Genomic DNA, 27,306 nt, shown 5'->3' with positions numbered 1-27,306 from the left:
ACACTGGAAACTATTCATTATAATAATATTAATAATAATATTTATAATAATATTAATAATAATATTTATAATAATATTAATAATAATATTAATAATAATATTTATAATAATATTTATAATAATATTAATAATAATATTTATAATAATAATAATATTTATAATAATATTAATAATAATATTTATACTAATATTAATAATAATATTTATACTAATATTAATAATAATATTAATAATAATATTTATAATAATATTAATAATAATATTAACAATAATAATAGTAATAATATTAATAATATGAATAATATTAATAAATATTAATAATATGAATAATATTAATAAATATTAATAATATGAATAATATTAATAAATATTAATAATATGAATAATATTAATAAATATTAATAATATGAATAATATTAATAAATATTAATAATATGAATAATATTTATAATATGAATATAATATTAATTATAATAATAATATTAATAATAATGTTAATATAATATTAATATGTATAAATTATGTTAATAATTATAAGTAAAATAAAAATGATAATATGACTAAAGAACTTCTCTAGTCCAGTGGTTAATCCTTCTCTGATTACTGGAAGGACTTGGGTTTGAATTTTGGCTGATGCGCTTTCTTTGCAATATTAATTGTGGGTGCTTGTGTTTTTATTTTACGGAGGTTATGAAAGCCGTGTTCCCCAGAGATGGTTTAGCGAGGGAAATCGTAACCCAGGGTAAACCACTTAATGGAAGTTTTAACCTTTGGTAATGTAAAAATAAACCCTCGTTAAAACCATTTTTTCTTGTAGTGATTGATGTTGGTTACCCTTGTATGAGGGGAATAATTGATTATCCAAATGTTTTGAATACTAAGCATATGGCGAGAAGTTAAGGAAAGAGTTCTTACACACTGTGACATACGTAAATGCATGACTTAGGTTGTATTAATTGATATTCTACTTGTTGAATATCCTCCATGTATAGATCTATGTGTGGTTTATATACTCATTACATATTAGTAATTGAATGAAATTGAAATGTTGTGGTTTGATAATTGAATTTTTTTTTATATATACCTTTCTTATGTTGAAAATTATTTTAATAGTTTATCATTGTATGTATTGTTTGTTTTGTAAAGTGCTATGAATGTAATATGTACATGAGCATATACAAATACAGGTACACGAACATTTAGAAGACCATAAACATTTTATTAAATTTATATTTGTAAATATTTTGTATTTATCTATGTTTTTTGTATGGATAAATAATATTTTGAAATACTTTATACTTTATATAGACCATCTCTTTAGTTCCCAACATAATAATTAGTAAATATTAGAGATTTTAAATTAAGGGTTTGGTTTATGAGGTTATTTCATTCATAATTTTAAATATAAGATTATTTTTTACGAATTTAATATACATCGTCAACTACTTAACGAGCCTTTTAGCTAAAATTCGTGAATGACATACTTACCTGATCCCATCACAAAAATTTCTTTTTTTTATTCATAAAAAACTAGAAACATGTGTCAGATTACATAAGTGTAATAATATAATATTAAAATGAAAATGGAGAAGCAGAAAAATATCACCAGTATTGATTAATATGTGTGGTTCTGTTTCGAGACACATCTTTTAAACTAAATGGGATCATGGAAGAGAGGGGGGGGGGAACTCTTTCTTCTTCTCATATAATCTCTTGTCAATTTTGAAGATAAGTAAATGTAGAACATTTTTCAACAATAGAGAAGGGTACATGAAGTATTCATTTTATGCAAACTAAATAGAAATGGGAAAAAGTTTGGATTCATAAGGTTTGTTAATGTCTAGAATGTAAATGACCTTTAGCGGTGACTCAATAAAATATGGACCGAATATGAGATATATGTCAACTAACCAAGATCTTTATTGGTTCTCAATAATAACGAAGTAAGAAACACAAGAACAAGATTGAGAAAACATTTTTATTAAAATGAGACATCTATATACAAAGTCTAATAACAAGACAATGTGTTTGGTTTAAGCCTAAAAAATCTTTATATATAAACCTTATAATAAAGAGTAATAAAAAATTATTAAAAACAAAAACTGTTAAGCCAGTTACAACAAACATGTACTAGATGATCTAATTTGTTTTAACACTACTAGTCAGTCCCTAGAGTCCCTAGTAGATGACTTTCTTCTCCTAACAACATTAAAAACATGAGCCAGATCCAATCTGCATCATGCTACCAACTCCATTAACATACGAGGTATTCTTCATCATCCTCCTTTCCTTCGTAGTACTTGGAGCATGAACAACTGAGAGCTTAGTGTGGTGTAATAAAGGTGTTCTCACCCTAGTTGAGACAAACACAATATCCCAACCGTCTGGTCCATATATATATATATATATATATATATTCATCCCCACTATATGCCTTACAGAACCAAGATGCTTCATTTCAAACTCTGAGCTTAATTTTCCTTTGATCTCCTCCAATTCATCTTTATACTGGTTGACTATAAGGATATCTTCTACATATAAGAGCCAGAACAACACAACCTCTTCTTCTCTTTTGAGTATATTGACACAATTATTATAAAAAAATTCTCTTGACCTCCGTCTACCCTAGAAAGTCATCAAACCTCCTGTATTGCCTTGGACTCGGAATACAATTATTTCTTCAAGAGACAGACCTTCCCCTCCTCTTAAACGAACCCCATAGACTGTTGCATGTAGTTAATCATTACGTCTAATCGTTCCAAATCATATTGAATTGGTTAATAATAGATATTAAAATCCCGAAAGAACAATGTTTTACCATAAGTTAGAATATCACATTATAGTTTACTCCTTCCACATGTGTAAAACCTTTTGCCATCAGTCTAACCTTGAACATTTGACCTTCGACACTTGATATTCCCTCCTTGATGAACACCCTCTTGCATATTACTACATTTTGGTTTCTAGGTATATAAGAAAGAGTCCATGATGACTATTTTATGGCAAGTGTAGCATGTCAGAAGTAATAAATTGTTCTTAAGGACGGATATCGAACCTATAAGGAACAATTATAAAATCTCAAGTATACTATTCACTAAATATAAGACAATATGTAAAATTTTGTTGGAAAGTTTGTGTGTATTGTGAATTTGCAAGAAAGTAAATCTAGCAAAGTAAAAGATTTGTATGAGTCAATTGAGAAACTTGGGATTGGGGTTCATCCTTCTCAATTTTCTGTATTTTTCAAAAGATTATAATATTCAATCTTGATTGATATTGATGGACATATACAAATAATTCATATCAATTTCTCACATTCAAAACTATTCAAAGGGTCTCCTAAATATCGATTCCTCGCATATTTATAAAAACTCCTTATCATTACGAACAAATGTTATAAATAAATTAACTTTTCAAATCTATTCTTAGCATTCAAATATGTTAAGCATTATCATTTAGGTCAGATGCTTAGAAGTACTTTCTAGTCAAATCTAAAGATCAAAATCATGAATAATTTAAGCTTTGAGAATAAAATGATAATACTAATCATTAATAAAAAACTAAATATTATAGATAAATATCACTTAAATACATAAGAGTTTGAATATATTACTTCCAATCTCAAAGGGAAGAATTAACCACTCATGATGGCAATTACAAGCATGGAAAACAAACATATTCGAAGGTTCAATGTGACTATTGTCACTTTGACCAACACACAAGATGACACTTTACCACCGTGGAACGACTTTTTGCAAAATGACGAGGGAGAAACTCAGTAAGAGATTTCGGAGAAGCAAAATATACGAGATAACAAATGCAAATTGCTCATGGCTAAGTATGAATAGAGATGAAAGCTTTATAAAGCCTTTTGTAGAGATTTCGATCTTCCTAGTGATATGCGGGACAAACTTATTTATAAGTTGTCCAAGTTGCCAAGATATAGTTCCTTTGCTCGAGTAAGAAACTGATGTATTTCCAAGGGTCACCCTCATTTCGTATATGATTTCTTTCAAATTTCTCACATCATGCTTCGTGGATTAGCATCTCGAGGTCCTTTGATGGGCACAAAGAAATCGTCTTGGTAGCAACTGCCAAACCAATAGAACAAGGGTTAGCTCTGCAACTGGTCCACAAACAAGGTAAGTAGGTCCATTACCGGTCGACTCCGGACTGAAAAGACCTAACAAAGTAATCCCTTATCTCAGATCGGAGACGCTATGCTAATGGGGTTGGAATCGAAGAATATGATATTTTTTGGGCATTTCTAATAATATCAAGTTTGATTCCAATTTTGGCATTTTTAATTTCTGGAATTTTAGCCCCCATTAGCAAGGGACCTGAAAAACTTTATAGTTATGAATCCAGAGTAGAACCAATAGGAGAGGCTTGGTTACAATTTTGAATCCGTTACTATATGTTTGCTCTCATTGTTTTTTATGTTGGAATGATTTTTCTTTTGTCCATGGGCAATGAGTTTCGATGTATTAAGAGTATCCGTATTTTTAGAGGCATTCTTATTCATACTTATCCTAATTGTTGGTTCATTTTATGGGTAACTGACTGATCAAAGTGTTTATCTCCAACGAATGGTTCTTCTCATATACTTAACACAACTATCTCAACTATTTTTTCTTGGACTCGATCCATCGGGTATGGATCCGAATCATAAACTCGCCATGGGATTGCCACAAAAACCGACACTAAATTTAGTTAAGTTGCCCTTGCTGGAGAGAACAATGAAAGAGTTAGAATTGGACCCATAACATTGAAACAGGGAGAAGCCATTGCTTGGTTTCCCACAGGTAGAAAAGGATTTGGCCTGGATGTAAACTGTAAAATGAAAAGAAAATTGTAGTATCAAAATAAGAAGATCTTCCTATGGACTCAACAGGTTTCATGAATCTTATCAACTATTTACATTAAGTAAAGTTCGAATAGATACCAAACTTCATAGGAAGATACCCATCAATACTGCTACTTTAGAAAGGATCGAATGGTGTGCCTTATACCTTTCAAATGAATGGTGGGGAGTTCGAAATCGCTTTTGTCGCTCCATATTTCCTTTTAACAACTGCCTCCTCTAGGGTTTTCCATCTCTCTCTATTCTCCCAATGATGTATAGGGTTATGCCTCATGCATCCTATTTAACATACTAGTTGGGCTTGAGCTAAGTGACATCTCGCTTAAGCGAGTTATTACTTGCTTAAGCAAGTTTGACGAGAAAAAAGCCTACTTTATTGGAGTGAACTCACTTGAGTGAGCCTTGGGCGAGTCTTGGGCGAGTCTTGGGCGAGTCTTGGGCGAGTCTTGGGCGAGTCTTGGGCGAGTTTGGGCGAGTTTTGAGCAAGTTTCCATGTTCCAACTTTCCCCTTTCATCTTGTCCATTCTTCTTTAGCCCTTTTATCTCCATTTTCCCTTATAATTACGAAATTAATACAAATTTAGGAATAAATCGTTCTCATTCATCTTATAATCACAAAATATCTAAAAATGTTTAAATTTCTAAATTAGGGTTGACTTATAACTATTTTATCAATAAAAATCCATAAGTGTCTATATTTAATAAGAAATATTATTGAAATATGACACTTATCAACTCCCCCCAACCTAGAATCTTGTTTATCCTCAAGCAAAGTAAATGAATATAAATAAATCATATTTGAGTTTGAATATCAAAAGAACTTTATTTACTAAAAAATAGATTAAATTAGAAACTTATGTGCTTCCAACTTCAATATAACAAGGTATAGATACAATCAACTTCCAGGATCAAACTAAAACAATAAAAAGACAATTCATCAAGGAAATTCTTCTCATATTTTCACAGGTAAGTGTTTCTCTTTATTTCCACTAAATCCTAACAAATCACAATTGCTTTTCATTTCATATTTTTATCACAATCATATTAGAAACATGAATATCAAGGTCTTTTACAGTGTTATAATGAGGTTGAGCTTCCAAAACATATTGGTTTTTCATATAACAAAATGCACATTTTAAAGAAGAAGAACATACCTACAATCCTATTGCAATACATATGTGCTATCTAATCACCATTTTCTTTAAATTCAACACTTTTCCTCATTTTCTTTTTACTTATTCATGATTTCAACATGAACTTTTTCTTTTCTTCTCTTTTCTTTTCTCAATCAATAATAGAAATAGATTATTCATATTTCCAACCAACTAAATTATTTAAACTTTAAAAACTACTAAAACCAACCATTCAATTTTCTATCTATAAATTGCATCTATGTTCTCCTTCCTTAAACATGCCAATAGGTAGGAAAATATATCAGTTAAGGTTCAGGGTACAATAATAATAACAAAAATTATTGGATCAAAAGGGTTATCACAAAAAATGAATTCAATTTACATAAAGGTTGTCTATTTGGCCATGAGTTCCTAATTAACACAAATGACTTAATCATTTTCAAGCTCTTTTATGATGTAATATAAAATAAAATTTAAGCAACCACAACTGTCAATTCATTAGTGAAATTCTCACACTGTTTAAGATTAACACACTTACTTGCCTTAATTAAACTAATTCCTTGTCATTCTTTGCTCCAATTAATCACCCTATTAAATTTCATGTATCAAAATCTCAATCACATTTGAATATGGATTCACCACATTTTCTTTTCCAAACCGTTTCTAATTCATTTCACTGTTCTAATATTTAAACACAAAGTCTGATTAATACTTTTTCCACAATTCAAATTAATATTCTAATTTTTATAATATTATTTAAGAAAAAGATAAAACTAAAAAACAACTCAACAATTAAATTAAAACTGAAAATAACTCAACAATAAAAAATATAAGCAATTTAAACAATTGAAAGGAAATAATTAGAAAGATAAAACCATGTTTTTGTCCTTCTTTACGCTCAATCATCTCTTGTTAGTAACTCATCCAACTCTGTATTAAATCCTTATCTACGACTATAGATGGTCCTGCTTCATTTGCCCCCCCCGAAAAAATAGTACAAGTCCTCAGGCCATGCTACATAAGCTCCAAACTCATCTGGAGGCATACAGGGGTTGGGTTGCCCTTAATTACGTAATTTTGAATGCTCAACTCGCTCAAGCGAGATATATCTCGCCTAAGCAAGATTCTTCTCACTTGAGATTGTTCTCACATCCCTTCTTATCTTTAATTTCTAAATCAAATTCCTGTAACAAAAGTATCCATCATATAAGTCTTGGTGTAGAATCTGATTTAGTCCAAAAATATTTAATGGCAACATGAACAATAACTTTAGAACCTACCAAATAAGATAAAAAATTTAAAGTGCACACACTATAGCAAGTAATTCCTTTTCTGTTGTAGTGTAATTACTTTGAGTTTCATTTAAAACCTTGCTTGCATAATGTATGACTTGAAACATTATTTCTTTCCATTGTCCTAACACTGATTCTACTACATAATCACTAACATCACACATTATTTCAAAATTGAATTTCCAGTCATGAGCAGTTATAATAGGTGCATAAATGAGTTTTTCTTTCAAAATTTTAAAAGAACTTAAACAATCATTATTAAAATTAAAATAAGTATCCTTAATGAGGAGATTGCACAGAGGCTTTGCAATATTGGAAAAGTCTTTAATAAATATTTTGTAAAATCTAGCATGCCCTAAGAAACTTCTGATTCCTTTAATATTGACAAGTGGAGGTAGCTTCTCAATGACTTCAACTTTCACTTTATCTACCTCAATTCCTTTGTGAGAAATTTTATGGCTTAAGACAATTCCTTCTGTGACCATAAAATGATATTTCTCCCAATTCAGCACAAGATGTGTCTCAACACATTGCTTTAGTACGATGTTAAAATTTGCTAGACAAGAATAAAAAGAAGACCCAAACAGTAAAAAGTCATCCATGAATGCCTCAATGCATTTCTCAATCATATATGCAAATATAGCAAATATACACCTTTGGAAACTTGTTGGAGCATTACATAACCCAAATGACATTTTTTGTTAAGCGAATATCCAAATGGGCAAGTGAATGTTGTCTTCTTTTGATATTTTGGATTCATCACAATTTGATTATGATGGAGATCAAGCCCAAGAGGACATGGAGGCCATTCAACAAGATCAAGAGGAGGTGGAGGCACATATAGAAGACGCCCATGGAGGTCAAAGTCCACCTCAAAGGATTACAAGAAGCATGTTCAAAGCTTTGGGAGCTAGAGGACATTTATTTTCTCTTTTTGTAATTTCTTTAGTTGAAGGTGCTTAGAGGGAAACATTAGAAACCTCTTTTGTTTTAGCATCTTTTAGGCTTTAGTTAGGAGCTTTAGGGGGGTGTATTAGTAGATAGGTGTAGGAGTAGAATAGGAGGTGCCAAAGTGAAGGAAAGAGTCACACCTTCCTCATGCATGGAATAGGCGCCGGTTTTTGAATAGTTTTAGGAGGGAATTTTGAATTCTATTAGCTTTATTTTTCAGCACCTTAGGCTATAAATAGAGGTGCTCTCCTTGTAAAATTCAGATTGGAATTAATCTAAGAAAACTCTACTCAAATTTTGAGTGACCTTTGGAGAGCTTTTGGAGCCTTCTTCTCTAGTCTTATCTTGATGGATCAATGGAGTCCTCAAGTGGCGGCATCACTCTCATCTAGGAGCATTCCACACTTCTAGTGGCGAGATCATCCATCCTCCTTCCATCTTCATGAGCATTCTCTTCTCCTTCCTTTCTTCTTCTTCAATTGTTCATGTTGCCTTGTGTTCTTGAGTTGTTTAGTTTCGGTTTTTCTATTTTCCAGCACTATGTTCTGTTTCTGTTTTTAATTTCTGTTTTGGTTCGGTTCATTTGATCATTTGTTCAATTCTGTTCGGTCAATTCCAGTTTTAATCTCTTTGTTGATTCAATTTGACAATATTTGGTTCATCCAAATGAGTTTGGGATTTGGTACTAGTTATTGGTGAGTTCTTGTCTTAGAACAATGATCCAACTCTAAGAAAAGTGCCTCTATATTTTCCAGCTCAAGGTGATTCCTAAGAATGTCAAGAATCTTGTTCTATGTGGCTATTGGAATCACATCATGTGGTATCATGAGTCTTAGGTTCTTCTTGTTTAATTGTTGAGTTGTGTGCACTTTATTTCAAGAGCTCTTTAATTTTCTTGCAATTTAAGTTTCTGTTTTAGGTGTTATTTGAGTTTTATTGCTGTTTTTCTTTTGTAACACCAAGTGCTTGTGAAAAGGTTTATGGCACTCATTCTTCTTATGAGTATGGTTGCTCTTTTGGAATGGCATTATCCTTCCTAGAGTTTACCTTAAGCTTCCTTTCACTTGTTACAATTTGTGATGTGTCTTTTAATTTTTGAATCATGTCAAGTTTTGTCTTAGTCATGTTATTCCATATATGTCATTACTTCTAGTAGTACTTTTATTGTTTTGATTGTTTCTTGCTTTGGTGTCATATAATTTTCTGAATTGATGTTGATCCTTTGTGCATTTTATTTTTAGAATTGAGTTCATACTTGTATTCTAGACCTATACAAGTTCCAATACATCATTTTCTATTATGTCTTTGCTAGTTCATCATCCTGTTTTTTATTCCTATTAGGATTCCTCTGTTTCTAAAAAAAGTGCTTACTGTTTTTCCTTATTGCAATTGATTTACATACTGTAAAATTCTGAAATTATGGATTTGAGATATTCAAAGTGTTAGAAAAGAATAGAAAAAAGAATCATTCAAAAATATGAAGTACACAAAAAATGATAAATAAAATAAAAAAAAGTGTACATTCCTGCCGAAAAAAATACGGTAATCTGGCAGCGATTTTAAAAAATTTATTTCTCTCAATTGGCTTACTGTTTTTAATTGATTCCAGTGCCATTATTGAGTTAACATCTTGAAGTTTCTGTGGTATAAATTTCATAATCCAGTTCGCTCTACAACGTTCCAGTTAAATCAGTGAATATCAAGCACAGTTTGCATAAAAAAAAAAAAAAATTTCAGTAGCTAATATTTTTGTTTTCTTCATCTACTCTAGTGCTTTTCCTTAGGTATTCTTTTGTGTGCCTACTTTTCTCATTGAGTTCTTTATTTTCTTGATTGTCTTTCATTCTTACTCTTTGAGTTTGTCTTACATATAGTATTCCTTTTGCAATTACCTTTCCTTGCTTATACCTTTTCTTGTTTGTCTTTATTGTTTCTTTGGTTTTGTGGTGGTTTGCTCTTAAGATTGGTGTGCTTGCTTTGACATATTTCATTTGAGGATTCCAAGGCCTCAAGATCAGATTGGTGCAAGAACATTATTTCTTTGAGAGTGATATCTTTTCAGCCTTAGTTCACTTCGGCAGTTTCATTGCCAAAAGCTCACTGTTTTCGCTAATTTTTAACTTGTTTGCTGTTTTTGTGTGTTTGCTGTTTTTAATTACAAATGGCTGGATTTTCAAGTGATGCATCCTACAAGCAGAATTCTCCTTCCAAAGCTTCAATTCTTGGTGAATTACATGAAGCTCAAAGAACAATTAGACGGTTGGAGGAGAAAATGCAAAAGATGGAGGTACAACAAGCTAGACCATCTCCTTCTATTCATGATGGACATCATTCTCATAGACCATCTTCAAGAGCTTCTTCAAATGATGTTGGCCGTGAAGATGAGCATAGGAGAAGGAGACCTCCACCCCAAGTCCATGGACAAAGACATCATCACCATGGGGAAAGAATTCACTACGGCAATGGCTTCTACCATGATGCAAAGTCCAAGCTTCCTTCGGTCAAGCTACCTTGTTTTAATGGTTCTAGTGATCCAAATGTGTATTTAGATTGGGAGGCTAAGTGTGAACAAATTTTTGAGATCCATGAGATCCAAGATGAGCATAAGCTCAAGCTAGCCACCCTAGAGTTTAGTGATTATGCCATGAAATGGTGGCATGGAATTGTAAAGGACATTATCTATCACAAGGGTCCTCCCGTGGACTCTTGGAACTCTTTAAAGGATCATATGCGCGCTAGGTTTGTGCCCCCACATTTTACGAAAGACCTCATGTTGAGACTCCAACGGTTTCAACAAGGCACGCTAAATGTGGATGAATATTATAAGGAGCTTGAGACGCTTGTGCTTAAAATTGAATTAGAAGAAAGTGAAGAAGCCATGGTTGCTAGGTTTGTGAGTGGTCTTAGGAAGGATATTCAAGACATTGTTGAGTTACAAGAGTATTCATCATTGGGCTCTTTAGTTCATCTTGCAATGAAGGTGGAAGCCCAACTTGCTAAGAAAAACTCTTTTAAAAATGCTTCCAATGATGGATACTACTCCAAGTCTTGGAGAAACAAAACTTCTTTTTCTAAACATCCTTCCAAAGATTCTTCTTTCAAACCCAAGGAATCTAAGCCATCTACTTCTAGACCTAAGTCTCCCACTAGAACATCTAACACTAAATGCTTTAAATGTATGGGTTATGGTCATATTGCTGCAAATTGTCCTTCCAAACGAAGTATGTACATGCATGAGGGCATTGTAGTTAGTGAGCATGATTCGGATTCTCCAAAGCATTCATTGCATTCTCATGCATCTAGTGAGGAAGAAAGCGAATGTCCACTTGAAGGGGACTTGTTAGTTGTGAGAAGACTTCTTGGACAAGTTTCACAACCTTTTGATGAAAGTCAAAGGGAAAATATTTTCCATACAAGATGTCTTATTCAAAACAACATTTGTTCCTTGATAGTGGATGGGGGTAGTTGTGCAAATGTGGCTAGTACAAGAGTAGTAGATAAGCTTGGATTGCCTACTATCTCTCATACAAAGCCCTACAAATTACAATGGCTTAGTGAAGTAGGAGAAATAATTGTTAATAAACAAGTCCTCATCCATTTCTCCATTGGAAAATACAAAGATGAGGTATTATGTGATGTTATGCCCATGGAAGCCACTCATGTTCTTTTGGGAAGGCCTTGGCAATTTGATAGAAAAGTTTTACATGATGGCTTTACCAACAAACTATCTTTTGAATTCCATGGTCACAAGGTTACTTTAAAATCTCTCTCTCCAAGAGAAGTCCATGAGGACCAAGTTATCATGAAGAAAAAGAGGGAGAGTGAAAAAGATAAAAAAGATAAAAAAGATAAGAGTTCTAAGCCTACACTCCTTGTGTCTAGGCGTGACATTGAAAGGGAAATAGTGGCTCATCATCCTCTTTTCTTAGCCATCCCTAGAACTCTTAGAGTAGAATCACTTGTTGATAGTCCTCATTGCTTGGAAAATTTGGTAGAAGAGTTCAAAGATGTGTTTCAAGATCCTCCAAATGGACTTCCACCTTTGAGAGGGATTGAGCACCAAATTGATTTGATACCGGGCTCTTCTTTACCAAATCGTCCAGCATATAGGACCAATCCAAGTGAAACCAAGGAAATTCGCCAACAAGTTGAGGCTTTGATTGAGAAAGGGTGGGTACAAGATAGCATGAGTCCTTGTGCTATGCCTATCATCTTAGTGCCAAAAAAGGATGGCACATGGCGAATGTGTTCAGATTGTAGGGCCATAAATAACATAACCATTAAGTATAGGCATCCCATACCTAGACTAGATGATTTGTTGGATGAATTACATGGTTCTAAAATCTTTTCAAAGATTGATCTTAAAAGCGGCTACAATCAAATCCGTATCAAACCGGGTGATGAATGGAAGACGGCTTTTAAGACCAACTTTGGTTTATATGAGTGGTTAGTTATGCCTTTTGGTTTAACTAATGCACCAAGTACCTTCATGCGCCTCATGCATCATGTTCTTAGACCTTTCATTGGTAAGTTTGTTGTGGTTTACTTTGATGACATTCTCATTTATAGCTTATCTTTGAATGACCATAGGTTGCATGTTAGGCAAGTTTTAGAAACCCTTAGGAAGGAACATTTGTATGCTAACCTTGCTAAATGTATGTTTGCTCTTGATCATATAGAATTCCTAGGGTTTGTTGTGAGTTGTAAAGGGGTCCATGTGGACAAAACAAAGGTGGTGGCCATTCAAAATTGGCCTACACCGAAATCTTTGAATGAGGTCCGAAGTTTTCATGGACTAGCTTCTTTCTATAGAAGATTTGTCCCAAACTTTGGTACCATTGTCGCACCACTCAATGACATAGTGAAAAAGGATGTGGTCTTTCATTGGGGAGAAGCACAACAAAATGCTTTTGATACTTTGAAAGAAAAATTGATTAATGCTCCCATCTTGGCCCTTCCTAATTTCACTAAGACATTTGAGATTGAGTGTGATGCTTCAAGTATAGGTATTGGGGCTGTTCTCCTTCAAGAGGGCCACCCCATAGCCTATTTTAGTGAGAAATTGAAGGGAAGTCATCTCAACTATTCCACCTATGATAAGGAATTATATGCACTTGTTAGGGCTTTGTTTACTTGGCAACACTATCTTTTTCCCAAAGAGTTTGTGATACATAGTGATCATGAATCTCTTAAATATTTGAAAAGCCAAAACAAACTTAACAAGAGGCATGCTAAGTGGGTGGAATTCATTGAGCAATTTCCTTATGTGATCAAACACAAGCAAGGCAAAATAAATATTGTGGCGGATGCTCTTTCTAGAAGATACACCTTGCTAAATCTTTTAACCTCTCAATATCTTGGTTTTGATCACATTAAGGAACTCTATCATGATGACCTTGATTTTTCTCTCATCTATCAAGAGTGTCTTAAAGGAGGACACAAAGACTTTTTTATTCAAGATGGCTTTCTTTTTAAAGGAAAACGTCTTTGTGTTCCCCAATGCTCTATTAGATTATCTCTTGTTAGAGAAGCTCATGAGGGGGGTTTAATGGGACATTTTGGGGTTGCTAAAACTTTGGATGTGTTGCATGAACATTTCTTTTGGCCTCATATGCATAAACATGTTCATAGTTTGTGTGATAAATGCATAGCTTGCCGCAAAGCTAAGTCTAAAATGCATCCCCATGGTCTTTATACTCCTCTTCCTATCCCTTCAATGCCTTGGGTAGATATATCTATGGATTTCATCTTAGGCTTACCCAAGACATCAAAGGGAAAGGACTCCATTTTTGTGGTAGTGGATCGTTTTTCAAAGATGGCTCACTTTATTCCTTGCCACAAAGTGGATGATGCATGCCACATTGCAAACCTCTTCTTCCAAGAAGTGGTTCGCTTGCATGGGATTCCTAGGTCTATAGTGTCCGATAGAGATCCTAAATTCTTGAGTCACTTTTGGAAGACCTTGTGGGGCAAGCTTGGAACTAAGCTTTTATTTTCTACCACTTGCCACCCACAAACTGATGGTCAAACCGAGGTGGTGAATAGAACTTTGGGACAACTATTGAGATGCTTTATTTCGGGGAATCCTAGAGTGTGGGAGAATTTATTACCCCATGTTGAGTTTGCATATAACCGAGTAGTAAATTCTACCACCTCCCATTCTCCTTTTGAGGTGGTCTATGGGTTTAATCCCCTAACACCTCTTGATCTTCTTCCTATTCCCCTTCTTGGAGATGTCTTGTGCAAAGATGGGGATGAAAAGGCTTCTTTTGTGAAAACTTTGCATAAAGACATCAAGAAGAGAATTGAGAAGAAGGTTGGCAAGTATGCTGAACTTGCCAATAAAAGGAGAAAAGCATTGTTGTTTGATGAGGGCGATTGGGTTTGGCTTCACTTGAGGAAGGATCGTTTTCCTACTCAAAGGAAGTCCAAACTAATGCCTCGGGGGGATGGACCTTTCCAAGTCCTCAAGAGGATTAATGACAATGCTTATGAGTTAGATATGCCTGATACATTCTTAGGTAGTCATACTTTCAATGTCAGCGATCTAACTCCTTTTTCTGTAGGTCTCCAGAATTTGTGGTCGAATTCTTTCCAACTCGGGGAGTATGATGGAGATCAAGCCCAAGAGGACATGGAGGCCATTCAACAAGATCAAGAGGAGGTGGAGGCACAAATAGAAGACGCCCATGGAGGTCAAAGTCCACCTCAAAGGATTACAAGAAGCATGTTCAAAGCTTTGGGAGCTAGAGGACATTTATTTTCTCTTTTTGTAATTTCTTTAGTTGAAGGTGCTTAGAGGGAAACATTAGAAACCTCTTTTGTTTTAGCATCTTTTAGGCTTTAGTTAGGAGCTTTAGGGGGGTGTATTAGTAGATAGGTGTAGGAGTAGAATAGGAGGTGCCAAAGTGAAGGAAAGAGTCACACCTTCCTCATGCATGGAATAGGCGCCGGTTTTTGAATAGTTTTAGGAGGGAATTTTGAATTCTATTAGCTTTATTTTTCAGCACCTTAGGCTATAAATAGAGGTGCTCTCCTTGTAAAATTCAGATTGGAATTAATCTAAGAAAACTCTACTCAAATTTTGAGTGACCTTTGGAGAGCTTTTGGAGCCTTCTTCTCTAGTCTTATCTTGATGGATCAATGGAGTCCTCAAGTGGCGGCATCACTCTCATCTAGGAGCATTCCACACTTCTAGTGGCGAGATCATCCATCCTCCTTCCATCTTCATGAGCATTCTCTTCTCCTTCCTTTCTTCTTCTTCAATTGTTCATGTTGCCTTGTGTTCTTGAGTTGTTTAGTTTCGGTTTTTCTATTTTCCAGCACTATGTTCTGTTTCTGTTTTTAATTTCTGTTTTGGTTCGGTTCATTTGATCATTTGTTCAATTCTGTTCGATCAATTCCAGTTTTAATCTCTTTGTTGATTCAATTTGACAATATTTGGTTCATCCAAATGAGTTTGGGATTTGGTACTAGTTATTGGTGAGTTCTTGTCTTAGAACAATGATCCAACTCTAAGAAAAGTGCCTCTATATTTTCCAGCTCAAGGTGATTCCTAAGAATGTCAAGAATCTTGTTCTATGTGGCTATTGGAATCACATCAGATTATAACCTGAATAACCATCCAAAAAACAATAGTATGTTTTACCTGCCAATCTTTCCAACATTTAATCCATAAAAGGGTAATGGATAATGATTCTTATGTGTAGCTTGGTTCACATTTCTATAATCAATACATATTCTCCATCCTATAACAGTTGTAGGAATTAAATCATTTTTCTCATTATGAATAACTATCATACCTTCTTTCTTAGGAACCACCTATACAGGACTAACCCAAGCACTTCCTAAAATGGGATAAATCATCCCTGCCCCCAAAAGCTTCTGCACTTCCTTCCTAACAACTTTCTTCATGGTAGGATTCAGGCACCTTGGAGGTTGAGCTACATGTTTAAAATATTACTCCTTATAAATTTTATGCATACAATATGATGGGCTTATACCTTTCAAGTAAGTAAAAGTCCACACTATAACTTCTTTATTCACTTTTAACACTTTTGTTACTGGTTTGCTGATAAAAGATTGCTTATGATAATTGGTTTCTTCCCATTCTCTGTAAGAAAAACATACTTAAGATGAAATGGAAACTATTTCAATTCTATTTTTCGAGGAGGACTGGCTTTACTCAACTCTGATTCTTCAAAAACCTTCTGATAAACATTTTTTGCCTACTCCAAGTCTTGTAAGCAATCCTTGACTTATTTTCATCTCATGCCTCTAGATCTTCAATGCTATCAATAGGTCATCATCAGATATCTGCCTATGATTCTCCCATTACAGTTCATCAAGTACATCCATGCTAAAACAATCTTTCTGGTCAACTGGATGTTTCATAGCTTCAAACACATCAAAGCTAACTTCTTCATCCTGTTCCATTGGTTGTCTTCTTTCTAAACATGATGAATCTTGGTTATGGCATAGAAGAATGGCTCACATTCATATGAATCACTTAAACAAATTGATTTCAAAAGATCTCGTGATAGGGTTGCCCAAACTTAAGTTTGAGAAGGACCACATATGTGAAGCATGTCAAAAAGGGAAACAAGTTAAAAATGTTAGAATATATGGCCTTAAACGAGAGGGGGGGTGAATTGTTTAAGAAAGATTTTAGTAAACTTTCAAAACTTAGAATGAAAAATACTTCAAGAAAACCTTGATTAAGAATTCAGTTTTTCAAAACATAAAGCAAAAGCACAATACTGGAAAAACAATCGGTTGTTTTACCGAAACAATCGGTTGTTTATACCAGTTATTAATTGACAAAACTGAATTTAAAGAGATAGGGATAGAGAAATTGTGCACAATTGTTTATACTGGTTCACTCCAAATCCAGAGCTACATCCAGTCTTCTCAGAACCCTGAGGATACTCCACTAAGCAATCACCACTTGATCACTTACACCACAACCAAGAGAATGACCTTGAACACCTCAAGAAACACACTCTCCTTGGCCAACACTAAGATTGCTGATCTTGAACACCTCAAGAACACACAGCCAATCTCAGCAAACACAGAAACGAAATTGTTCAACATGGTACAAGGATTACACTTGTTACAGAAGATAATCTGAAATCAATACAAGCAGAATCCTATTCCAACACTTTGATTAACCACAAACTCTTAGCAATCTCAACACTTTGAAAAACTCTTTTGAAAATCTTTGTAAAAGATTCTTAATTGTCAAATATGTTTTTCTGAATTTATTCAAAGATGTAGTTTGTTATCAAATCTTAACAAACTCTTAAATTGCATTAAAAGATTGGTCAAAGCATTTAATGACTGGAGCGTAAGCAGCTAAAACATTTAAAGCTCAGTCAACAAGAAAACAATTTTTCTGTTATGGTCCCAAAACAAACAATCGGTTGTTTCCTCGAATCAATCGGTTGTTTTGGTACTTAACAGTTCAACCATTCAAATCAGTTTCAATCTTTTTCTCAAAACACCTAAGTATAAACAATCGGTTGTTTCAAAAAAACAATCAGTTGTTTTAACTTAGTTTGAAAACATTTTACTTTCACAAAGATTGAGAATGCTAATGCTTTAGATTTAATCACATGGTGGATTACAACATATAAACTACCCCAGAACAAAGCTTAAACCAGCACAGCAACATCAAGCATAGCAGAGGCTTCAACATCCTTCAAAGGATTTGGATTCTTCAAAACATGAACACCACTTGGTTCAACAAAAAATTCCTTCAAAATTAAAAATGTTGTTTCATCTTCAAAATCCCTTGAGCTGTTTCACATGGATTTGTTTGGCCCTTCAAGAACCATGAGTCTTGGTGGCAACTATTATGCTCTTGTTATTGTTGATGATTTTTCTAGGTACACATGGAAACTCTTCTTGGAATCAAAGATTGATGCTTTCTCTGCCTTCAAAAAGCTTGCTAGAAGTTCACAAAACACAAGAAACAACAGCATTAGCTTAATAAGGAGTGATCATGGAGGGGACTTTCAAAATGAGAAATTCAGCAAATTCTGTGAGAAGATGGGGATCTTGCACAATTTTTCTGCACCAAGAACTCCCTAACAGAATGATGTAGTGGAGAGAAAGAACAGATCTCTTGAAGAGTTAGCAAGAACCATGCTAAGTGAATCCTCCCTACCCAAGTCTTTTTGGGCTGATGTTGTTAGCACCTCTTGCTATGTGATGAATAGAGTGCTAATAAGGTCGATTTTGAAGAAAACACCCTATGAACTCTTCAATGGAAGGAAGCCACACATTAGTCACCTAAAAGTGGTTGGATGTAGCTGTTTTGTTCTGAATAATGGGAAAGAAAATCTGGGAAAGTTTGATGAAAAAGAGGACAATGGAATTTTCATTGGTTATTCCTCAAATAGTCATGCTTATAAAGTCTACAACAAGAGGCTCATGATTGTAGAAGAATTTGTCCATGTGGTGTTTGATGAAGTTGATCACAAAGTCTTGAAACCCTCAAAGAACAACACTAAAGAGGATGAACAAAACATCATTATGCAGAGGCTGGATTGCTGTCCAGAAAAATAATCGATTGATTCATTGAAACAACCGGTTGAAATTCTGTAGCAGGATGAGTTGCTTAAAGAATGGAGAATTCCAAGAGATCTGTTAGTGGATAACATTATTGGACAGATAAAGGAGTGTTTCTACACGTAGTTCTATCTCAAACTTCTGCAGGCACACTGCTTTTGTCTCTCAAGTTGAACCAAAGTCAATTGAAGAAGCTCTTAAAGAGGAGAAATCGGTGGATGCAATGCATGAAGAGCTTAATCAGTTTGCTAGGAATGATGTGTGGTTTCTTGTTCCCAAGTCAGATGAGATGAAGATCATTGGATCTAAATGGGTCTTCAGAAACAAGTTAGATGAGGCTGGTGTGATTACTAGAAATAAGGCATGGCTAGTTGCGAAAGGTTATAATCAAGAAGATGGAATTGATTATGGTGAAACCTTTGCTCCTGTTGCAAGATTAGAAGCTGTAAGGCTGCTGCTGGCTTTTGCTTGTATGAGTGGATTCAAACTATTTCAAATGGACGTGCAGAGTGCTTTACTCAATGGAATTATCAATGAAGAAGTTTATGTTGAGTAACCACCGGGCTTTGAAGATCATCAACATCCCAATCATGTCTTTAAGTTGAAAAAGGCATTATATGGGCTTAAGCAAGCTCCAAGGCAGTGGTATGAGAGGCTTAGTAACTTTCTTTTATCTCATGGCTATGAGAGAGGGATGATTGACAAAACTCTCTTCATCAAGAAAGCAAATTCTGAAATTATTTTGGTCCAAATCTATGTTGATGACATCATTTTTGGTGCTACCAAAGCTAGTTTATGTGAGGAATTTGTTGCTGCCATGCAAGGTGAGTTTGAAATGTCCATGATGGGAGAGATTTCATTCTTTCTTGGACTGGAGGTCAAGCAATCAAAGGATGGAATTTTCCTATGCCAATCAAAGTATTGCAAAGAAATCCTCAAGAAATTTGAGATGGAAAGTTGCAAAGAAGCTAGCACACCTATGCCTTCAAGATGCTACATGGATGTTGATGTTGCTGGAAAAGGGGTAGATCAAACAAAATATAGAGGTTTAATTGGTTCTTTACATGGATATCTCACTGCAAGTAGACCGGATATCATGTTTGCCGTGTGTCTTTGTGCAAGGTATCAAGCAAATCCAAAGGAATTTCATCTCAAGGCTACAAAAAGAATTCTCAAATATCTCAAAGGAAAAACCAATGTTGGTCTATGGTATCCTTCTTACTCTCCTATACACTTAATTGGTTATTCAGATTCTGACTTTCAGGGTGTAATCTGGACCGAAAAAGCACAAGTGGCACTTGTCATCTTCTTGGATCAAGTCTCATTTCTTGGCATAGTAAGAAACAAGCTTGTGTAGCTCTTTCTGCTGCAGAAGTTAAATACATTATTGCTGGGAGCTGTGTTCACAAATTCTTTGGCTTAAACAACAGCTTGCGGATTTTGGTTTGAAGATCAGCAAGGTTCCTCTTCTTTGTGACAATACAAGATCTATAAATCTTACCAAAAATCAGATTCAGCATTCAAGAACAAAGCATATTGAGATTCATCATCACTTCATAAGAGATCATGTGAACAATGGAGATTGTGAGATGAAATTCATTGAAACAAAACTACAACTTCCTGATATATTCATAAAACCTTTGCCAAAAGACAGGTTTTTCTTTTTAAGAAATGAGTTAGGCATTCTTGACTCACAAAATCTCTCTTAAACTGTTTTCTTTGCTTAAAGTCTATTTGTGAAGACAAATAGGGGGAGAATATGGTTTTTGTGTTGTCTTACAAACTGTTATAACTCTTCTATATCTCTGTTTTAAGTTTCTACTGCATTATTGGTTTGTATGGAGCTGTTTTTTTGTTGTTTAGTTTTGGCTGGTTTTTCTGCTTTTGGATTTATGGAGAAAACTAGTTGATGTATGATCATAACCTGCTATGAGAGATGCTCTGGATTGCATAGCCTTTTGTTTTGGAAGTGCTATTTTAGATTCAATCAAGATCAACACAAGCAACCAGAGATTTGTCTTCATCAAATAAGGAGAGATTGTTGATCAAGAGTGATCAAGTGCTTTGAAGAATCCAAATCCAAGGTGTTTGATGAAAGGATGGTGTTGCTGCTGTGTTTGGGTGGGATCTGGGTAGAATAAAGTGTGATCCACTCCTTTGTTGAATCTAAAACTGATGTGATTAAAAACCTTTTTGAAATTAAGTGTTTTTCCAACTAAGTGAAAAACAACTTGTTGTTTTGTCGAATCAACCGATTGTTTTACTCTTGGGAGTTTTGAAAAGGTTGAAAACTATTTTAGTTTGGTTGACTTAACTGTCAAGCCAAACAATCGGTTGTTTCGTGGTTTCAATCAATTGTTTCTTTGAAAATCCTAACAAAATTCTATTTTGATTGGTGAATCTGCTTTAAATGTTTTTCAACTGAATATGCTCCTTCATTAATTGCTTTGACCAATATTTGTAAAATATAAATGGTTTTTTTATGTTTTCAAATATGTAAGAAACATTTTTGAGAAATTCAGTTTGACAGATTTTGATTCTAAGATTTCAAGATTCACATCAAGCTTTGGGATTTCATGAGAGAGTGGAATAGGATTGCAATTGTATTCAATTCAGTTTGTACTATGATCAGGTGTAATCCTTTCTAAACCTATTGTATTTCTGGTGTTGCGTTGCCAAGGAGTATTGTGTGCTCTTGAGGTGTTCAAGATCAATACTCTTGGTGTGGTTTTCCAAAAATAGTGTGTTTCTTGAAGGGTTCAAGGTCATTACTTTGGTGGTTTGTGTTTTGTAATCTGGTTTGATTGCTTAGTGGATTACCCAGTGGTATTCTGGGGACTGGATGTAGCTCTTGGCTTAAGAGTGAACTAGTATAAACTAATGGTATATTTCTCTCTTATCCTGAACTCATTTAATTTATGTTTTAAGCTTTGCTGATATAAACAACCGATTGTTTGAAGAAACAACCCATTGTTTTTTTGTTGCTTTGCTGTATAATTGCTTAAATTCTTGGCTAACTTGATTCTTGTTCTGGATTTACACAACGAATTTTGTTAAACCTGAAAAAGTTTTCAAAAACCCCTCTTAAAAATTCACATCCCCTCTCCTTTAAGGCCATATATTCTAACAAATATCACAAAATCTGATAAACTGTCATTCTATATTCTTCCTTGAGGGAACATGTGGGTAAGGTAAATCTAGAATTGGAGCACTCTTCTTTATATTCTTAATTTTCTTTTCTCATTTTTCTCTTCTTCTTCTCTTTCACACTCAATTTTTCTTTCCTTGTTTTTTTTTCTCCTCACAAACAATCAAAATGTTACCAATCCCCTCTCCTATAACTATTTCACTTCTGGTAGTAATTGACTTACATTACTCCTTGGAATTTGTCTGTGTGTTGGTTGTAGATTGACCATTCTAGGAGTTCTCCAACTATTTTGCAATCTCTCCCACTTGTGTCTCCAAACTTATAATATAAGGATCAATATTCTTCTGGTTATACATTGATGCTTGCATAAAGCCACACAAGCTTGTTTCTTGCAATGCCACGACATTAAACTATGACAAGTTCCACTTGTACTTTTCCTATCAATCTTACATCCTATGAAATCGAAGTCAGAATAACCAATTAAATTTAAGGAAACATGACAAGGATACCACAAACCAACTTCTTTAGTTCCATACAAGTACTTCAGAATTCTCTTGACAACGTTGTGACTCCTTTAGAGCATATTGAAACCTTACACACATGCATACAACAAATATGATGTCTAGTTTACTTTTAATGAGGTACAAGAGTGAACCTATTAATCCTCTATACTTGGTTTGATCCACCGACTTTCCTGACATATCTTGATCAAAATGATAACTTGTTGACATAGGAGTGTTTACTGGTTTGCATTTTTCTCTACAAATCCTTACAGTACTTTGTTTGACAGATAAAGATGTCATCCTTTAGTTGTTTCACTTGAAGTTCTAGGAAATAGTTGAGCTCACCCATCATGGACATTTCAAACTCACTTTTTTATGGCATTTACAAAAGCTTCACACAAGGCTTCATTTGTTGAACTGAAAACAATATAATCTACATAGACTTGTACCAAAATAATATGATCTTTCTTTTTCTTAATGAAAAGTGTCTTGTCTATCGTGCCTCTTCCATATCCTTGAGATAACAAAATTTTTCTTAGCCTTTAATACCATTGCCTAGGTGCTTGATTTAGTCCATACAAGACTTTCTTTAGTTTGTACACATGATCTAGAAATTTATGATCCTCAAACCCAGGTGGTTGTATACAAATACTTTTTCATTGATATAACCATTGAAAAAATCACACTTTACATCCATTTGGAATAATTTGAAACCACTAATGCATGCAAAATTTAATAAAAGTCTAACAACTTCCAACCTTGTTACATGAGCATAGGTTTCATCATAGTCAATACCTTCCTCTTTGTTGTAACCCTTTGCAACAAGCTTTGCCTTGTTCCTAGTGATAACTCCAAGTTCATCCATCTTGTTTTTGAAGACCTACTTTGTGCCAATATTATTCATGTCTATTGTTCTTGGAATCAGAGACCACACTTCATTCCTAGTAAACTGATTCAACTCTTCCTGCATAGTTAGAATCCAATTCTTATCTTGTGAATCCTGATGGAAGAGGGCCAAGAATCACTACAACTGAAAGCCAACCACCATGTCATATTGGGCCAATCACTAGGGCCATGGCTAGAAAGCTTGAAGAGGATTGGAACACTGCTATTGATGGCAGAGAGACCTATCTCTACATGCTCCAAGATGCCAAAATTCAAGCGTAGAATAGCTTTTACATTTTTGTCAAAAGTAGCATAGATTAATTCTTTTGTATTTTTGTTGAATCATGCAAAATAGTACCTAAAATTCTAACCTAAGTTTAATCAGAGTTTCCTACTCCTAATTAAACTTAGGATCGGCCCACATTAGCCCTAAGTGGAGCGTAAGGTTCTAGAACTCCTTGCACATGATAGAATTCTAGAACCTACCTCCCATGTGCAAGCATTTGAATTTCCCTCTCATTTTGTGCCTTGTGTAAACTGGCCTCCTAAGCTATTTAAGGAGTGCCTTGGCTCTTAGTTTTGCAAGATTAATATACTTAGTGAATTGCTGTCAAATTGTGCCAATTTCACTTCTTGCCCAAAACTTCCTAGGTTAGGCTTTTAATATTCACAAATTTCCCCTTTCCATGTAGAGTTGGCCTCACCACTCTCAATCCCTTCCTCTCATGCACCTTCAAGGTCACCACCACTCTTAGGAGGACCTTGCTTTATCTTCAAAACATGATGCTTCCGCCATTCACCAACAAAATCCGAAAACTATGAAGGCAGATCTCAATCAAATCCTCTATTAGATTCTTTGGTTCAACTTGGGAGACAAATTTCATGGCTTCACAAAGATTATTAAGTGACATTCTGGTTAAGACGTCCTTCTCAAAATTCGCTGTAATATTTTCCAGAGTCAGATCTTTAGGAATCTTCCATTCTCTGGAAAATCTAGATCAATAGCTTGTCCTCCAAAAAATTGAATCAGTTGTTTTTGCATCAAACTTTCTAAGATTATCCTTACAATTATTAAGAGCAAAACATTTACAACAAAACAGTCTAAGATGACTTATATTAGGCTTTCTCCCCTTATACAACTCATATGGTGTTTTCTTTAAAATTGACCTAATAAGAATTCTATTTAATAACATATAGAACAGTGTACACAACATCAATTAGTGATCTATTCTTCCTTCAACTACCACATTTTGTTGTGGAGTTGCATGAAGATTAGGAGAAATATCATGCTTTTAACAAAACCAATTAAATATCTCACTATGAAATTCTCCCCAATGATCACTTCTAATGGACTTAATGTTACAACTATTTTCATTTTATAACACTTTAGCTAATTTTTTAAACACATCAAATGCATCACTTTTAGAGGTAATGAATAAATTCCACGTAAATCTAGAAAAATCATCAACAATGACCAATGCATAAATAATTCCACCAAGACTAGCAATTCTAGAAGGGCCAAAAAAATCCATATGCCAAATGTCTAAAGGCTTCTTAGAAAGTAACTGTTGAAGATAGACTTTGATGTCTCCAAATCCATGAACATTGGTGGAAGGATTAGCTGCTGCTTGTTTGTTTGGGTTTTGGGTAGTTTGAATTTGTAATCCACTCATAGAAATGATCCAAAGCTGTTTGTTTTTAATCCTTTTTGAAAAAGATGTGTTTTTAATGAGAAGTGGAAAATCAACCTGTTGATTTGTCGAATCAACCGATTGTTTTACACTTAGAGGTTTTTGAAAAGGATTTGAAACTGTTTGACAAATTTGGTTGACTTTTGTACCGACCAGGTCATCGGGTGTGATGACGTGTCTAGCAAGTGACTATGTGGGGCGTGCTCAGCAGGGCACGTGGACAAGAGAAAGATGAATGGTTCAGAAATGAGCATAGTCGCTGTACCGCCCTGGTAGTCGGAAGTGATGACGTGACACCAAGCTACAGTGTAGGCGTGTTGACAAGGTGCCAGGTTGACAGAAGGGGAGGAAGTCGGGGGGCTCGTGAAGTCGCCAGTGATTAAGTTGGCGTGTTCCGATCATTAAGCATACCAGGCGATCGCCAGTAGAAGGTGAAGTCGCCAGATGTAAACTTAGGTGACCAAGCAATTGGAGATCGCCAGAGCAAGCACATCGTCAGAGATAAAAGTGGTGCAGATTATGAAGGCGGCCGGCGAGACCACAGGGAAGGTGTACGAGGGCACCCTAACTCGCCAGTTCCAGTAGAGATCGCGCTCCCAAGTTAGCTATGCACTGGGCAGTACCTTGCATAAATAACTTAGCCAAAAGAGAGTTAGAAGCAGCGCCCAAGTCAAGGAGGCTCCAGATGATGGCACGTGTAAGACTGGATGTGAGCCACGTGTCCAGGTCTGTAACTGCCAGGAGAGAGAAAGTAACCAGGTATATAAGAGTTCTCAACGAACTTTCTGAGGTACGCACGTTCAGATTACACTCTTTACGCTTGCGAGTTCTAGAGCTTACTGTGAGAGAGAACATTGCACGGTTCCTTGAGATTTCTTGAGTGTTCTTGCTCTTAGTATTTGGTGGTTCGGTCACTGACTTGGGCGTTGGAGTGCGATCGGCCGCAGCGGCGCCGCTCTGTTCTTTTGCAGGTTCTTGAGGTGGATCTCGAAGAAGGACGGAGGTTCGAAGCGGTGCACAAGTCGATCCTTTGACGAGGCAGGTTCCAACGTTCTGGTCAACAGGCAGGATCATCAGGCGCCCACCGTGGGGCCGTGTAAAACCTGTTCCCATCCGCAGCGTGAGTTCTTGGAGGTTTTCGTAGTTTTCTGCGTGGTTGTGTGCTGGTGCAACCACTGTTCGCTGATCATCTAAGTTTCGTTCGGTGATTTCGCGTTTTCCACCGTTCGTTTGGGTTTTTGTTCGGTGAAGTGAAGTTTTCTGCTGGTTGCGCGAGTTTTGTTCGGTGAGATTTGAGTTCTTTGGCTTGTTTGGTTTTTCGTGGAAGAAGCGTTGGTTTCTGGTGGAGTTGCAGGTTTGTTTGAAGGTTTGCGGTGTTCTTGCGGAGTTTCGCGTAGTTTTTCCGATTGATCGCTGAATCGATCGTGGCTGAAGTAAGTGTTGTTCGCTGCATTCTGTGATTCGCTAAGTTTCATGAGAAAAATGAGAAGCAATCGTTCAAGTCCGGTTGCGCCCGTCGCTGCTGAAGGCGCCGCCGCCATGACCATGGCGCAGATGGCGGAGATGATGCGTTCGTTGCAGGCAATTGTGGAAGCCTCGCGCATAGAACAGGCGAGAATGCATGAGGACCTGGTCGCCTCTCGCGCCAGGAATGAGGAGCTTAGCAAGGTGACTGAGGAGCTGCGTCAAGCTCTTCAGGAGCAGCAAGGGCGTTCTTCTGCTGAAGAGGTTGCGCCGTCGTCGCCACCTCGTGTTTTTCCTATGCCTTTTGTTCAGGCGATTACTGACACGCCTATTCCTGCGAGTGTGGTTCCTGTTAAGGCTGTTTTCACCGGCGTGGAGGATCCTGAGGCTCATCTCACCACGTTCCACATGCAGATGATGTTGTCAGGGGGATCAGACGCCGTGTATTGCAAGATGTTCGTGAGCACGCTCCAGGGAACGGCGCTGGAATGGTTTGTGAGCCTGCCTAACGGTCACATAACCAGTTTTCAACAGTTCTCGAAGATTTTCGTCGAGCAGTACATTGTGAATAAGGCGCCGCCCAGGGTGTCTTATGATTTGTTTGATATAAGGCAATATCAGGGAGAGTCCCTCAGAGACTACCTGAATCGCTTTGGGGCGCAGATGGTCAGGTCGCCAGCCAAAGATGAAGAAATGCTGGTCTATGCATTCAAGAAGGGCGTGTTGCCGGGACCATTCTGCGAGGCGTTGATCAGGGCGCACCCCGCCACGTTTGCTGAGGTTAGGCGACTTGCGGTGGCCCA

The 27,306-nt window shown here is 35.6% G+C and overlaps 1 protein-coding gene across 1 annotated transcript; it reads left to right on the top strand.

The window, feature by feature from the left end:
- The first annotated feature begins 3,618 nt into the window (after positions 1-3,618).
- LOC137832195 (small ribosomal subunit protein uS14m) lies at positions 3,619-4,182 on the top strand. The gene is given in 2 exon segments (XM_068640235.1): positions 3,619-3,783; positions 3,786-4,182. Coding segments are annotated over 2 exon segments (363 nt in total). The 5' UTR covers positions 3,619-3,723; the 3' UTR covers positions 4,089-4,182.
- The last annotated feature ends 23,124 nt before the right edge of the window (positions 4,183-27,306 follow it).

Source organism: Phaseolus vulgaris, chromosome 11 (assembly GCF_000499845.2).
Source record: "Phaseolus vulgaris cultivar G19833 chromosome 11, P. vulgaris v2.0, whole genome shotgun sequence".
Lineage (NCBI taxonomy): Eukaryota > Viridiplantae > Streptophyta > Magnoliopsida > Fabales > Fabaceae > Phaseolus > Phaseolus vulgaris.
The sequence above is the reverse complement of the archived record's forward strand: the minus strand, read 5'-3'. Positions and strand labels throughout refer to the sequence as shown.